Here is a 14,317-nt window from a genome sequence, read left to right on the forward strand (position 1 = left end):
CTGGCCCAGTTCCTGGTTAACTTTCTCTGCTTCTGCTCCTGCCATGTGGGGAGCCTCACTACAAACTCCTACTTCACAGACAGCAGCTCCCACAATGTGCCTTCCCCACCATGATGGATAAGACCCTCTGAAACTGTGAGATGAAACAAATGCTCCTTTCAGCTGCTTCTATTGGGTTGGTTTGTCTGCCTCCTACCAAGGGTCAGAGAACACTGAGTAGGAGAGAATTAACTATCTGGCCACCTCCCTTAATTCTCCCTGAGACAGACCCAACGAGATCATATGAAGAGGACACCTTGGAAATGAACTGTGAGAAGAGTGACTGTGGTCCAGATATGAACAGGGTTTTCCCCAGTACAGGTGTGGCCAAGAAAATGCTGACAGCTTACATAATATTCTCAAGTTGGCAATACATCACATGTTTGCACCTTGGCGATTGCATTTATCAGTAAACAAATAAATGACTGTGAAAGTTATAAAAACAGCAACCATTGCGAATGTTTTCAGCACTTGGGGTTCAGTTGTCTGATTTAAGGTGGTAGAACACTAATGGTGGTTAAGGCACTCAAGAACATTCCAAGAAAACATGTGTGTTGGAGGAAGAATTCATTTAAACAAGAATTCTACAGCTCAGAACATTCTGGAAGGAGCTGCAAGGAAGAAGATACTCAAACTGTCTGGAGAAATCTCAGTGAAAGTGGAAGCTCTGACTTCAGTAGGGTACGTCAGAAAAGGAATGAGATAGGGACCAGACAGGGGAGACCATGCCAGTCCATATAGGAATGACTCAGTGCAGGCCCTCCTAGAACTGGAGATATGAATATTGAGACTGAAAAGTTTCAACCCACACTAGGTAGATCAAATGGAAAAGAAATCATAGCAAAACCCATTAAAGTAAAACTTCAGAACATGTGATGGAGGAAACAGGGGAAGGAATGATGTTAGATCACCTTCAATCAATCATTAGCAAAACCAGATTTGATTACACAAGGCACTGGGAGAGTAATTCAAAGTTCAGAAGGAAAGTTATTTTCATCTTAAATTCCACACACAGCCAAAATACTGATCCAGGTCTCAGAAAGTTTGTCTGTCATGCACCCATGCTGGGAAAGTTACTTCAGAATATACTTTCAGCAGAGGTGAAAACCATAAAAGAGGAGGAAGATATGGAATCAAAGAAATAACAAAATCAACTTGGAACGAAAGGGAGATTCCAGAGTAAATGTTTTCCAGTAGATCTCCACAGCAAAAGCAGTATATTGCATGGATAGGACCCAGCTGTATTTCATCAGCTTGTGAAACCAGAATTTGCCCTCATCTTTCATTTCTCTTGTAATTGATGTTGGCCAGGCATCCAGGATGTGGGTTGGATATCACTGCATCCAGAAACCCAGTTATAGCTTATTCATTTTGTTATCATTTCAAACTATGTGTCTTAGTAGATGTTAACAGTGACAAAATTAAATTCTATCTCCTAAGAAAAAAGAAAAGCAATTAGAAACTCGAGGACTTATGGTCCAACTAAATTAACTGGTGCCATCATCCTGAACAATTCTGATAAAGACAACTCGGGACACAGCTGTAGCTCAGCAAATCAAGCTTTTAATAACTTGCTGCACCAAGGGAGATGGCATCCAGAAGCACTGTGAGGCACCTCATCAAACAAAGAGATGGAACATAGGATTGTGGGAATGGGGAAGTAGAGGAGGTAGGTAAAAGTTCAACAAGGAATTGTTTGAACAGGCTCAAAGCAAGCAGGGTTGTGTGTAAAGCCATCAATGTCACCTTGACTGGAATACCTCACAGTCCTGTGTCCTTGGGAACTATGTTAGGATAAACGAGGAGCAGTCTGCCCTTATCTGAATATCCCTTATCTGGCACTCTGGCTTTGGTTTGCTTTTCAGAACCAGAGTGAACCCAAGACTCGGGTCTTCCATACAAAATGAGCTCTTCCATTCTTACTGATGGCATTTCTGACCACCAAGTTCTGTGACTTTTGACAACTAGATTTCCTAAAACAATGTCCCTTTATGAATGAACAAAGTCAGGTTTACAAATATACAACCTTTTGTTTAGATACTAAAATAACCTTTCTATAAAAGGGGAAAAAACCCTTCCAATTGATCCAGTAGAGGGGGAAACAAATTTTTGTGTACTAGACAGCACCCTGTCAATGTCAGTCTTCATTACAAAGGAAACGCTGGAACTGGAAAGATGGCTCAGTGGGCAAAGTGCTTGCTGAATAAACAAGGACAATGAACTCAGGTCCTTAGCATGCACAGAAAAGCCAGGTAAGGCCATGCCCACCTGTAATCCCAGCATGGGGTTGGAGAGACAGGAGTCTCCTTGAGTGGTTGCTGATCTAGCCAAAACAGCAAGCTGCAGTGAGAAATCCCTTCTCAAAATACCTAAGGTGGAGAGTGGTAGAGGAGGATGCCTGAAGTCATTCTCTGGCCTTCACACACTCACAGGTGAGTACATAGACACACACATAAAAGCAGAGGTAGTTTGTTTGTTTAAAAGAATGCAATTATCATTTCAGACCAGAATGTATATGTTAGTAATTCTGACAATGCAAAAACAAATTATATATAACAAACAATGGGTACAGCAATTACAATGAGACAGAGAGAAGGGTGGAAAAGAATACCACCATTGAAGGTGGTGGAGATAGCCTAGGATAGTCCACTAATGGAGAAAGAAAATGACATTATAAAATTTTAGCTTTAAAAATGAAGTATTGCCGGGCGGTAGTGGAGCATACACTTGGGAGGCAGAGCCAGGCGGATCTCTGTGAGTTCGAGGCCAGCCTGGTCTACAAAGCGAGTTCCAGGAAAGGCACAAAACTACCCAGAGGTACCCTGTCTTGAAAAACAAAAAATGAAGTATTATAAACTTCCTTCACAGCAGAATTTGTAGACAATGTTTTGTTTTTATCAAGAAATCAAGAAAATCATAGTTAGGAAGGTAACTATAAAGACAACTGTACACAATTTTTAGAAATATATATTCTAGAAAGCAAGAATGAGGCATAGGCACATTAAACTTTTCTTATGATTTTAAGTGCTTGCTGCTGCATTTTTAATCCGGTATATTAATTATTTTGATTAAAATTAAAAACATTTGGAGGAAGAGGACAGACAGACAAGAAAAGAAGGGACCGAACTCTTTGTTCAATTGAATTCCAGTTACTGAACTACCTGATACTTACTCATTGTCTTCTGAGCTTTTGTTTCTTTTTTCCTTTATCTTATCACGGCTTTTCTTTTCTTTCTCTGTAATTTCACTCTGATACACTTTGTCTCCGATAAGCCTAAAACACAAGACACAGCTGTGTTACAAGTTCCAAGTCAAACTCCAACATGGTTCTCAGAGCCATGACAACCCCAGAAAATATTTGTATGTGCCTCCTGGGTATGCAGATAGAATGCATTCCAGACGCAGCAGCAGCCTTGAATCATTCATTCCGTTCAAAAGCAATTTTCATCAAGACCAAAGGGCAGCACCCCGACCCAGGGTACCTCCATGATTCTATAGGAGAAAACCCCAAGATCTCAAACTCCCACAGGAACTCAGCGCTTGCACCTTTCCCAGATCAAAATTTAAACACAAATATCTATCATAGTTAAAACTCTTTCTCTTGGGTCAGAATAAGAGAAAATATATTTGATCTAATATCTCAAAAGGTTTCATACTTCTCACTGTTCAGACCTCAATTTAAGCATAGCCCCCTCTAAGTGAACTCCCTGAGCTCTCTTCCCAAAGGAGCACTTCTTGACAGGTATGATGGTAATAATTATAATATCAGCCCTCAAGAGGCTGGGGTGTGAGCAATGATGAGTTCAAAGCTAGTCTGGGCTACATAGTAAGATTTTGTCTCCGAAAATATAAAGTACAATCTTTATACCATAGAGTTCACTGCCATCTAAAACGATCTCATTTGCTAATTCATTTACTTACTTGCTGACTATTTCTACTTCACAGGAATTTCTGGAGCAGAGCAATATCCTCCTTTCTTATACCAATACCCTGAAAGAGTGCCCGTCCTAGAGTGGACATGAAGGATGGAGAGGGGAAAGAGGAACGTAAAACATGAGGACGAAAAGGATGGAATGAAAGAAGAAAATATAGGAGGATGAGGAGGGTGGACGGGGAGGAGGGAAGGAGTTAGGGAAGGGAGGAAGCTAAGGATGTAAGGAAAGAAGTTAAGAAAGGAAGGGAAACAGGAAGCTAGGGAATTAGAGAGGGAGAAGAAGGGAGAGATGGAAGGAGGGAGAGAGAGAAGAAAAGCAGGCAGGCAACCCTCTGATTCTCAGACCACCCACAGGATATGAATCCTCACGGTTTGATGGGCTGTGGACCCCATACACTCTCAGGTTCCCCTTGACCATCCACAGACAACTGTCTGTCTCTGACCATCGCATCCCTTACATGGTGAAGTTGGTGATGAAAGCTGCTGCTGGAATCTGCATCTGGAACTCAACATCCTGGTCCTCAGAAGCTCTGTTGAGCATTCTGCAGGAGACTGTGGTGAAGGCATAGCGAGAGATGATGGTAGACTTCACGGAGAACTCCGTCATCAAGGGCTTGGCTTTCTGTGGGAATGAAAATGCACACTCTTCTCAGTGATGCATGAAAATGGATCCAAACACTTGACATTAGTAAGTGTGAGTCTTTTCTCACATGGGAAATAATCTCCAACTTGAGGACCTTTGGGATATGCATCCTCTGGCCTTTCTGTATCTTGTCTTAATTCTCCAGTATAACACACTTCACTTGTAAAACCAGCTTTTATTGAATAATCAATTCACGATCTAGAACAAACTCTCTTCAAAACTAACTTTAGCCAGGTGGTGGTGACACACACCTTCGATCCCAGCACTTGGGAGACAGAGGTGGGAGGATCTCTGAGTTCGAAGCCAGCCTGGTCTACAAGAGAGTCAGAGAAACCCTGTCTTGAAAAACAAAAACAAACAAACAAACAAAAAATTTTAATAAGAGAACACAATTATTTCCATTTTAACAAAAAAGTCATATTTCTTAAATAGTTCAGTAAACTGTTGAAATTTTAGAAGTATGTAATATTCATAATTTCTGCTACAAACATTTAGATCACAATACAGGAGCACTTAGTGGATCACAACTTCAGAATGTGCCCACCAGAGTGCTCAGATTTACAAGTTTATTTCCAGATTCACTCAGAGAAAACTGCAGTCAAGGGCTTCCCCCATCTGGATTACAGCTTCATGATTATAAATGAATCATTATATAAATCAGTACCAAACTCCAGAGACTATCTTTTAGAACCTAGAAAAAAAGAAAACCTAAGTTTGTGATAATTACATTTACCACAAAAGCTTCTTTCTTCTGGTTTTTTTTTTTTTTTCAAGACAGGGTTTCTCTGTGTAGCTTTGTGCCTTTCCTGGATCTAGCTCTGTAGACCAGGCTGGCCTCAAACTCACAAAAATCAGCCTGACTCTCCCTCCCAAGTATATTTATTTATTTCATATGTATATGTGTGTTGGCATGCATGATATTACACATGTGAAGGTCAGAGAACAACTTGTAAAAATTGGTTCTCTCCTTCCACCATGTGGGTCCAAGTTTGAACTCACATCAGCAGGCTTGGAGGCAAGCCCCTTCATCTCCTGAGCCATCTTCTTGTAAGGGCAGTAGCTGGTGTGCAAATTTAAGAACTTGATAAAACTGTCCCTTGCTTTGTGTCTCGTTTTTCTAGCTACATCTGGTGACAGCTGGCTGTAGAAGCCCCCAGCAGAAGGAAACCTCTATGAGGAAATGCACTACTAACCTTGATTCCCTCACTCCAGGAACTGGCCAAGCAACTGACAGGATTATAGGCTGATTGTATGCCCTCCTGCTCCAAGCAGGCTGTTGAAGTCTTAACCCCCGGAGTGATGGTATGCAGCTGGATTGGGGTGGCTTTGACAACAGAAAGTTCAAGACCAAGGTCTGTCAGGGCTGTTTTTGTTTAGTGCTCCCATCCCAGCCTGCAAATAACCAAGCCTGTGATGTATGGCGTGTGTGTGTGTGTGTGTGTGTGTGTGTGTGTGTGTGTGTGTGTGTGTGGAGAGAGAGAGAGAGAGAGAGAGAGAGAGAGAGAGAGAGAGAGAGAGAGATGGCTCCAGGATCTCTTCTTACAAGGACATCCACCCTCCATCCTCACCATCTTGTCTAACCGTTCTTCCCTGGCAAGGCCACCCGAATTGTGGTATTTTATTGTGAATATTCAAGCAGACAGACAGACAGTCGCTGGTCTTGGGACAGATGGAGGAAACATCTCATTCTCACTCCATAGACGGGGGCCGGAAATCACACTCAACGGCAATACACATCAGTGGTCACCTTCCAGACACAAAGATGGATTTTCTTCTGTTAATTATCACCTGGACCTTCAACCCTCATCCACTTGCTTTCTCTACAAACTGAGAGTCATTTTCCAAATTCACATAAGGTTGTGACATGTTAAGGTCTAGCATATTAGTCCTGTGAAAAGGTGAGTACCAACCTGTTTTCTAAGGAGCTATTTCATGGGCTTCTATTGCTGAAAATCATCAGAACAAGCAAAAAAAAAAAAAATGTATTGGAGAAGTGGACATGCGTCACACATAGTGAGTGCAAAGGGAACATACTCAAACACCGACAGGAGGGCACACGACAGGAATCCAAGCCAAACATATGAACAGAAAACTTGGGTGTGCTCCACACAAGGGCATCAGTAATACTCATCTTCTTATCAGTTTATGACAGAAAGAAAAGACTTCTAGACTTTAGCTCTTGGGGAAAAGCTGACATCTAAATGGGAAGATAAGAGGGATACTGTGTGTCTCCCTAAGACAGGTAGAAGACATAAGCTTTGTGTGAAGTTCTGTTGAGTAATCATCAAGTGCAGGGGTGGGAGGGATGAAGCATATGTGAAATAATTTTTACTTAAAGAAGCAAAGAAATTCAGTTTGGTCTAAGGAATAGTTATTTTAAATAACAGTTCTGTAGGTGCCTTCTTACATCCTAAGCTCCTGGGAGCTGGGAGAGGAAGTTAGGAGGACCACGTGTTAAAGTGGAAAGTCAGCAAAGATGGGGAGGAGGAAGGAGGGGAGGGAGGGGATAGAGAGACAGAGAGGGGCTGTGTTTGTACATCACAGTGTTACATTGTTCAGACAAAGCCATATCTAGGAGCATGTGTATATTAGATTATTGCTTGTGTAAAAAGGAGGTCCTGATGGCCCGGAAAGTGTGTAGGAAAGACTCATGACTTATGTGGAAGATAGTGAGTGTTTAGAGGGATAAAACAAGGGCTTAGATACTCCACGCTCTTTGTTAACTGAACAATGTGATTATACTCATTCAAAAACAAATAAAATTTGGATTTTCATAATTACAGAACAAAACAGTTCATCAAATTCAGTTAAGACTTTTGCATAATCCTATTGGAGTTTCATTATATATATTATCTGAAGGAAATTTATGTTTATATGATATGCATTTCAATTTGTACAGAATTGACTTTGCCAATAAAAAGTTAGAATGCAGCCAGGCATTGGTGGCGCACGCCTTTAATCCCAGTACTCAGGAGGCAGAGGCAGGCGGATCTCTGTGAGTTCGAGGCCAGCCTGGTCTACAGAGTGAGTTCCCGTACAGCCTGGGCTACACAGAGAAACCCTGTCTCGAAAAACAGGGGGCGGGAGATGATTCCTAAAGTATGGTTCTCTTACCAACAGTGTCACTGAAAACTCATCAGAAAGGCGAAGTCTCCCACCTTACTTCAACCCCACAGACCCAGGAGCTTGGAGCAGTCTGTCTTAACAAGCCGCCCACAGGGTGAATGCTCACGTTCTAGAACTTTTAAAGTAATATAGTGACTTTTATGTCTTCACAAATTGAGATGGCTCAAGTAGGCCACTGAAATCCCATCCACTTCTGAGCTCCATGAAGCCTAACAGTAAGCTAAAGGCAAAGGATGCAGCCTTGAGCGTTCAAGAAGTCACATCCCAATTCAGACACAGTTGAATTGCACAACATTCTTTTTATGACAATCTGGTCTCTCTCACCAGAAGTGATTTGGATCCAAAAGAGATTCCAGATGTAGTTTAACAAAATGATTCTGTTAGATGATCATATTAAAAATCTTTAGTGCATTTTATAAAAATGAGAATTAGGCCAGAGAGAGATGGCAAGGATGGTGGTCCCAATACCATGGCAACCTGCCAGGTCTATGAAAGCTAAAATCTGTATCTCATCATCTTTCAGAGCAAAAATCCTAAAGTGAATCATGAACTGGGATAAAGCACTGACTTTGATCTCTGTTATTGCTGGGAACTTATTTTCTTACTAAATTAAACATGATTAAATATATTCTTTTCTCTCCAACTCTGAAGGCATGTACAAAAAATGGTTCACAGCTGTGTTCTTGAGAAATTGTGAAAAGCCTAAGATACTACTGCATACAGTTCTGTTCTGATTCCTACAAATGCCCCGGAAAACAAAATAACAAGGATTGTGAACTGATTTTTTTTTAAAATAGCTTTACTTAAAATTTAAACTGTGTCTCAAAAATTTTTCAAGTAGGGAACTCATTGATTAAGAGTGCTTAGCACTCTTCAGAGGACACAGGTTCAGTTCTCAGTACCCATAGCAGGCATCAATCACCCATAATGCAAGCTCTGGGAGAATTTGACACCTCTGGCTTCCACGAGCACTCACCTTTATATATACAAAGAAACAGTATATTTTTTTAAAAAATGATCAATTCTCAGGGATAGAGAGATAGCTCAACAGTTAAGGTCACTGCCTGTTCTTCCACAGGACACAGTTTTGACTCCCAGCTCACAACCATATGTAATTCCAGTGCTAGATATCCAACACCTTCTTCTGTCTACTTCAGGCACCCAACATGCATAGTACACAAACATGCATGCAAGTGAAGCATCCATGCATCTGGATACAAAAAAATATTTTTTTATCAAGTATCAATTTGTATCAAGTGTACAGGGCTAAAACTTCAGATTATAACAAATATGACAAGTAAGGCTCTCCCTCCCACCCTGGACTCACAGCTCCATCCCCTAGATGTGATATTTAACAGTTTGGGGTATACCCTTCCACAAATGGATACAATACTCATGTCTTATTTGTTTTGTTTGTTTTTCTAGTGATGTAGTAAGCTGCTCATCTTTATCTATAAATTCCAATTATCTTGTGCAACAGAACAAACCAGTCTAAATCTCCGTAGCTTACCAACTATGTCTCTTCACATGCTTTCTGTAGACCAAGTGTTCAGACAAACTCAGGAGAGGTCTGGCTCCTTCCCAGTCACATGGAGGATGGAGCTACAACTAATTCAGACCTGGCTGCTAGCCCAAGATGGTCAGTTCTTTCACATGAGCATGTCTAGGTTAATTCATAGTTCATTAGAGCCTGTGGTAGCTAGACATTTCACTAACCATGTGCTGGTTTTCCCAACAGTGAGATGGAAGTTATATATGCTCTAGCTTCCAAGATCTATTAGCTAGCTAGGCCTGGTCCAGTTACTTGCAATGCTGAGGGGCAAGGGAGTGGCAATTTCAAAGTCTACCTGGGTGGGCTTCAGTGAGCCCAAGGCCATCTGGAACAATTAAATGAGATTCTGGTTTGTTTGTTTGTTTGTTTTTTTTCAGAGCTGGGGACCAAACCCAGGGCCTTGCGCTTGCTAGGCAAGCGCTCTACCACTGAGGTAAATCCCCGACCCCATGAGATTCTATTTTAAAATTAAAAAGTATAAAAAAAGATATGGCTCAGTGGTTAAAAAAACAAACAAATACTTGCCTAGCACATGGGAGGCTACAGGTTTGAGCTCCAATAATGGAAATAAACAACAACAACAACAAAGGTAGTACTATTACTATCTTATTTTGTGGACAAAAACTATCACAAACGCACCATCAGTTTCTATGGCAAAGGGCAAACGTACCACCTCATTGGGAGAAATGGTGAGTCAAAGTGTCACCATCTTTGGACAATTCTACTGAGCTAAAATATCTACCTGTTTTACAGTTTGTAAACAATATAAGTTTCTGTGTGTTTACTTGGTTGGGTCTGTCTATGGGCCTGGTGGGTGAGAGAGATTTGTCCTGACAGTGGGCCAGGCAGGAAAATTCTAGCTACAAATGGCACCCAACATGTTGGCAAGAGTTTCCACCTAAAACCTGAAAGAAAGAAAAAAAAAGATTCTAAAACGGAGCTAAAAACAGCTTCCTAGTTGTCTCTCTCAAGTTAGCAGCAGCCTGCCAGTTTGAGCTACTATGGTGGGTTCCTGGCGTGTGTGCCTGACCTGCAGTGTGGCGGGAATGAGGAGTCTACAAGTGGCACTTTACTCTGCTACATGGTGCTGTCTTTGGGATTTTTAACTGCAGAAAAAGATTTGATCGTAAAAGGTGTTGAGTTAAACAAATATGTAAATTTTAAAGGTAACTTGACTTCAAAATTTGGATATAAGGATATGTTGCTTTGGAAAAGAGTCTCTGCTTTTGTTTCCACAGAAAGCCAGAGGCTGTGGATTTGTTTCAGATTAAGATATATCAGGTTTGATCAGCCAAGACCACCTAAAAGGTCTCTGATGACACCATGGCCCAGATGATCCAACATCCAGAATGGTTTCAAGGCAACGGGCTCAGAGGTTTACCCTCACAGACTATTCCATAATCCTAAAATTTTCTTTGTGTCCCCAGAAGATATAGTGCCCCCCTCCAGCAGGAAGTAGTAAGAAAAACTATACCCAATTTCCCAAAATTATCAAGCTGGCTTTGGAGATGGAATTGGCTCACTCCTTCTCTAAATCCAGACATATTGCTAAAAGAAAATGTTAAAAGATTCTTGTGTCCCGAATCAGAAAAGCCCTCTGGTGTGTAACAGAGAAAAACCAATATTTTTATTTAAAACAGGTTGATTATAAATACAATCTTTTTCTAAAGAAGAAAAGAGGATATGATATAGATATAATAGGATAAAAGGGTAGATTAATGAACTTACTTTTAAAGAGCAACAACTTGTTTAAAATGTTTTACATTGGTATTGATTTTGGTCTATTGATAAAAATTTAAAGTTAATTTTGTTATACTGTGTGTATATTTCTATTCTTGTTTAAGGTATTATGTTTGTACAGCTCATTTAAAGTTGTAATGCATAATTAAAAATAGATTAATAGTCATCTATGATAGTCAAACTTGTAAGTAGCATGTTAGTTAAGTTTTCTAGGTATACATAGATATATTTCAGATAGATAGGTAATCTTCAAATACTTCAAAGATCTACAGAATATGGCATTTAAAATATTTTAAAAATTTAGACTTTCTGGACAATGAGACATGTCTGCTCCTGGCAGCACTGACTAACTTCAGAGAGGAGGATGGGCATCGAAGGCACTCCATTATGGAGTTTATCTTCACCTTGGCAAAAATAGCCATTTGGGCAAGGAACTGTTCTTGCCTGGCCTGCTTGATCAACTGGACATACAGGACCCACAGGAAGGTGACCACTGAACTTTGCTTGGCGAAATGGTCCTTCAGGTACCTGCTTCACAGAGGAAACTGCCCGACATTCTACAGGACACTAAAAAATGTGACTGAGAGACTCTAGCCCTGTGGGCTGAAGACAGATGCCCAACTTTACAAAGGAACATTAGGTGACTGTCCAGGCTGCCAGCTGTTTCTGTCTACCCTGCAAGACTCCTGAAAGTTGCTTGCATCCTTCTCCCATTTCTCAGGTTATATTATATCCTTCTGAGGTCTTTGATGTGGTTGAAGACTAGATAGTGTGGTGGTATTGTGTTCCCCACAATACTGTGCACCCTAATAAACTTATCTGGGGTCAGAGAACAGACAGCCACTAGATACAGAGCCACAAATGGTGGCTAGAAAATGGGAAGAGTAAGCTACAGCAGAAGTTGGGCGGTGGTGGTACATGCCTTTAATCCCAACACTTGGGAGGCAGAGCTAGCCGGATCTCTGAGTTCAAGACCACTTTAGAAACAGCTAAGCATGGTGACCCACACCTTTAATCCCCAAAACCCAACCTTTAATCCCAGGGAGTGGGGCCAGAAAGAGAAAGGTATATAAAGCATGAGGACCAGGAACTAAGTGAGTAAAGCATGTAGTTAGTTAAGCATTTGGTTGGTTAAGCATTCAGGCTTTGGAGCAACACAGTTCAGCTGAGATTCATGTGGAGGAGGACTCAGAAGCTTCCAGGTGAGATAGCCATGGCTTGTTCTGCTTCTCTGATCTCCCAGCATTCACCTCAATAACCTGCCTCGGGTTTGATTTTATTAATAAGAACTTTTAAGTTTCCTACTACAAGATAGTTATAATTTCCTCAGTTATGATAAAAGATAACTTAGATATAAAACCTTAGACTCACAAATATAAGATAGGATATCTTCGTTAATATTGTAACTGTAATTCTTGCTTGATAATTGTTTTGTTATCTGTAATTTTACTATATTAAAGTTAAAAACCTTGCTTTTTGAAAAAAAGAAAAGGGAAGTGCTGTGGGATGTTCAATTATGTCAAATGTGTTGCTCTGATTGGTTAAAATAAAACACTGATTGGCCAGAAGCCAGGCAGGAAGTATAGGTGGGACAAGCAGAGAAGAGAATTCTGGGAAGTGAAGGCTGGGGAAGAGAGATACTGCCAGCTGCTGCCATGACAAGTGAGATGTAAGGTACTGGTAAGCCACAAGCCACGTGGCAACTTATAGACTAACAGAAATGGGTTAATTTAAGATATAAGAACTAGATAGCAAGAAGCCTGCCACGGCCATACAGTGTGTAAGCAATATGAGTCTCTGTGTGTTTACTTGGTTGGGTTTCAGCAGCTGTGGGTCTGGCGGGTGAGAAAGATAAGTCCTGACTGCGGGCCAAAAAGGACTGAGAAAAGCTCCAGCTACATGAACTCTCTATATCAGCTCATCTAGTAGGCTCTAAGTGACTTCTGTCTAAAGTGTAAGACTATTTCTGCCTAAATTCTTGCCTCCAACATCATGCAAGATGGCTACTGCTTTAAGCCACTGAGTTTTGCATGAAGGTTTTTACACAACAGTGGAAGACAGAAGTACTTAGGCAACATCTATAGTATGTGAGTTTGTTGTTCAAGGGAGCTTGACCTTGAGTGGAATTCAGTCGCATTTTCTTGATGATTTCAAACTCTGCTTTTCTACACCTAGAGCAGTGGTTCTCAACCCATGGGTCATGACCCTTTTGGGGGTCAAGTAGCCCTTTCACAGGGGTTTCATGAGACCATCAGAAAACACAGATATTTACATTATAATTCATAGCAGTAGCAAAATTATGGTTGTGATGTAGCAATGAAAATAATTTTATGGTTGGTGTTCACCACAACATGAGGAACTGTATTAAGGGGGTGTAGGATTAGGAAGGTTGAGAACCACTGACCAACAGGGGTTTTTGGTGGCATATTTTGTAAACTAGATTTCTACAGATCAAAACTGCCCTTGGAGGACTGGGTAGATGGCCCAATCAGTAAAGTATTAGCCACACAAGTCTGAAGACCCAAGTTCAGAGTTCCTAACACCCACTTAAAAAGTCAGTCATGGTGGTATACATTTATAATACCAGCTCTGTGGAAAAGAATTTAATAGAGTCTCTGGAGGTCACTGGGAAGCCAGTCTAGCCAAATTGATGAGCTCCATGTTCACTGAGAGATACTGCCCCCAAAATTAGGTAGAGAGCAATTGAGAAACATAAAAGACACCCAGCACTGATTTCTGTCCTCCACATGCATATGGACACTTGCACACACACTTGCACAAACCTACGTGTACACACACATACTCTATCACCATACCCTCTTCCACACACTAAATTCCCCTTGAAACCTTTTTAGAAGGTACAAGTTATAAAGACAAGGAATAGAAGGAGAGAGGCTCTCAAGCTGGGTCTCTTTTAGCCATTGAAGGCCAAAGTCATTTACCTTGTGACGACCAGGTCATTAACCCAAGATGACCTTTAGAGCCCCAGTTCCCAATCCTGGCCCTCTCCTTAAAGGATTCCAGAGACATCCCTCCTGCACACAGCCTTCACAGTGACATTTGTTAGACAGCCAAGGAAACACAGAACCCCCCAAATATGATAACTGTAACCTGGTCTTAGCAGCTGACTCAGGGTTACCTGTGAGACTCACTGGTCCTTCAATAAATTGTTGACTCTGAAGACAAGACTCTGAACTGAATCCATTCCTTCTACTGTTACAGCTGCATGTTATCCAAAAAAAACCTTAGCAACTTGTCATATTACTTTTACTTGAAAGTCTGG

The 14,317-nt window shown here is 41.0% G+C and overlaps 1 protein-coding gene across 1 annotated transcript in view; it reads right to left on the reverse strand.

Annotated features, from left to right (window-relative positions):
- Itih5 (inter-alpha-trypsin inhibitor heavy chain 5) overlaps nt 1-14,317 on the reverse strand; it is a 93,112-nt gene that overhangs the window by 59,366 nt on the left and 19,429 nt on the right. Inside the window, exons 3-4 of the mRNA XM_036188600.1 lie at nt 4,432-4,595; nt 3,212-3,313 (exon numbers count right to left, since the gene is read on the reverse strand). Of these exons, the coding sequence (XP_036044493.1) occupies nt 3,212-3,313; nt 4,432-4,595 (266 nt within the window). The remainder of the gene's footprint in view (nt 1-3,211; nt 3,314-4,431; nt 4,596-14,317) is intronic.

This window comes from Onychomys torridus, chromosome 5 (genome assembly GCF_903995425.1).
Source record: "Onychomys torridus chromosome 5, mOncTor1.1, whole genome shotgun sequence".
Classification (NCBI taxonomy): domain Eukaryota; kingdom Metazoa; phylum Chordata; class Mammalia; order Rodentia; family Cricetidae; genus Onychomys; species Onychomys torridus.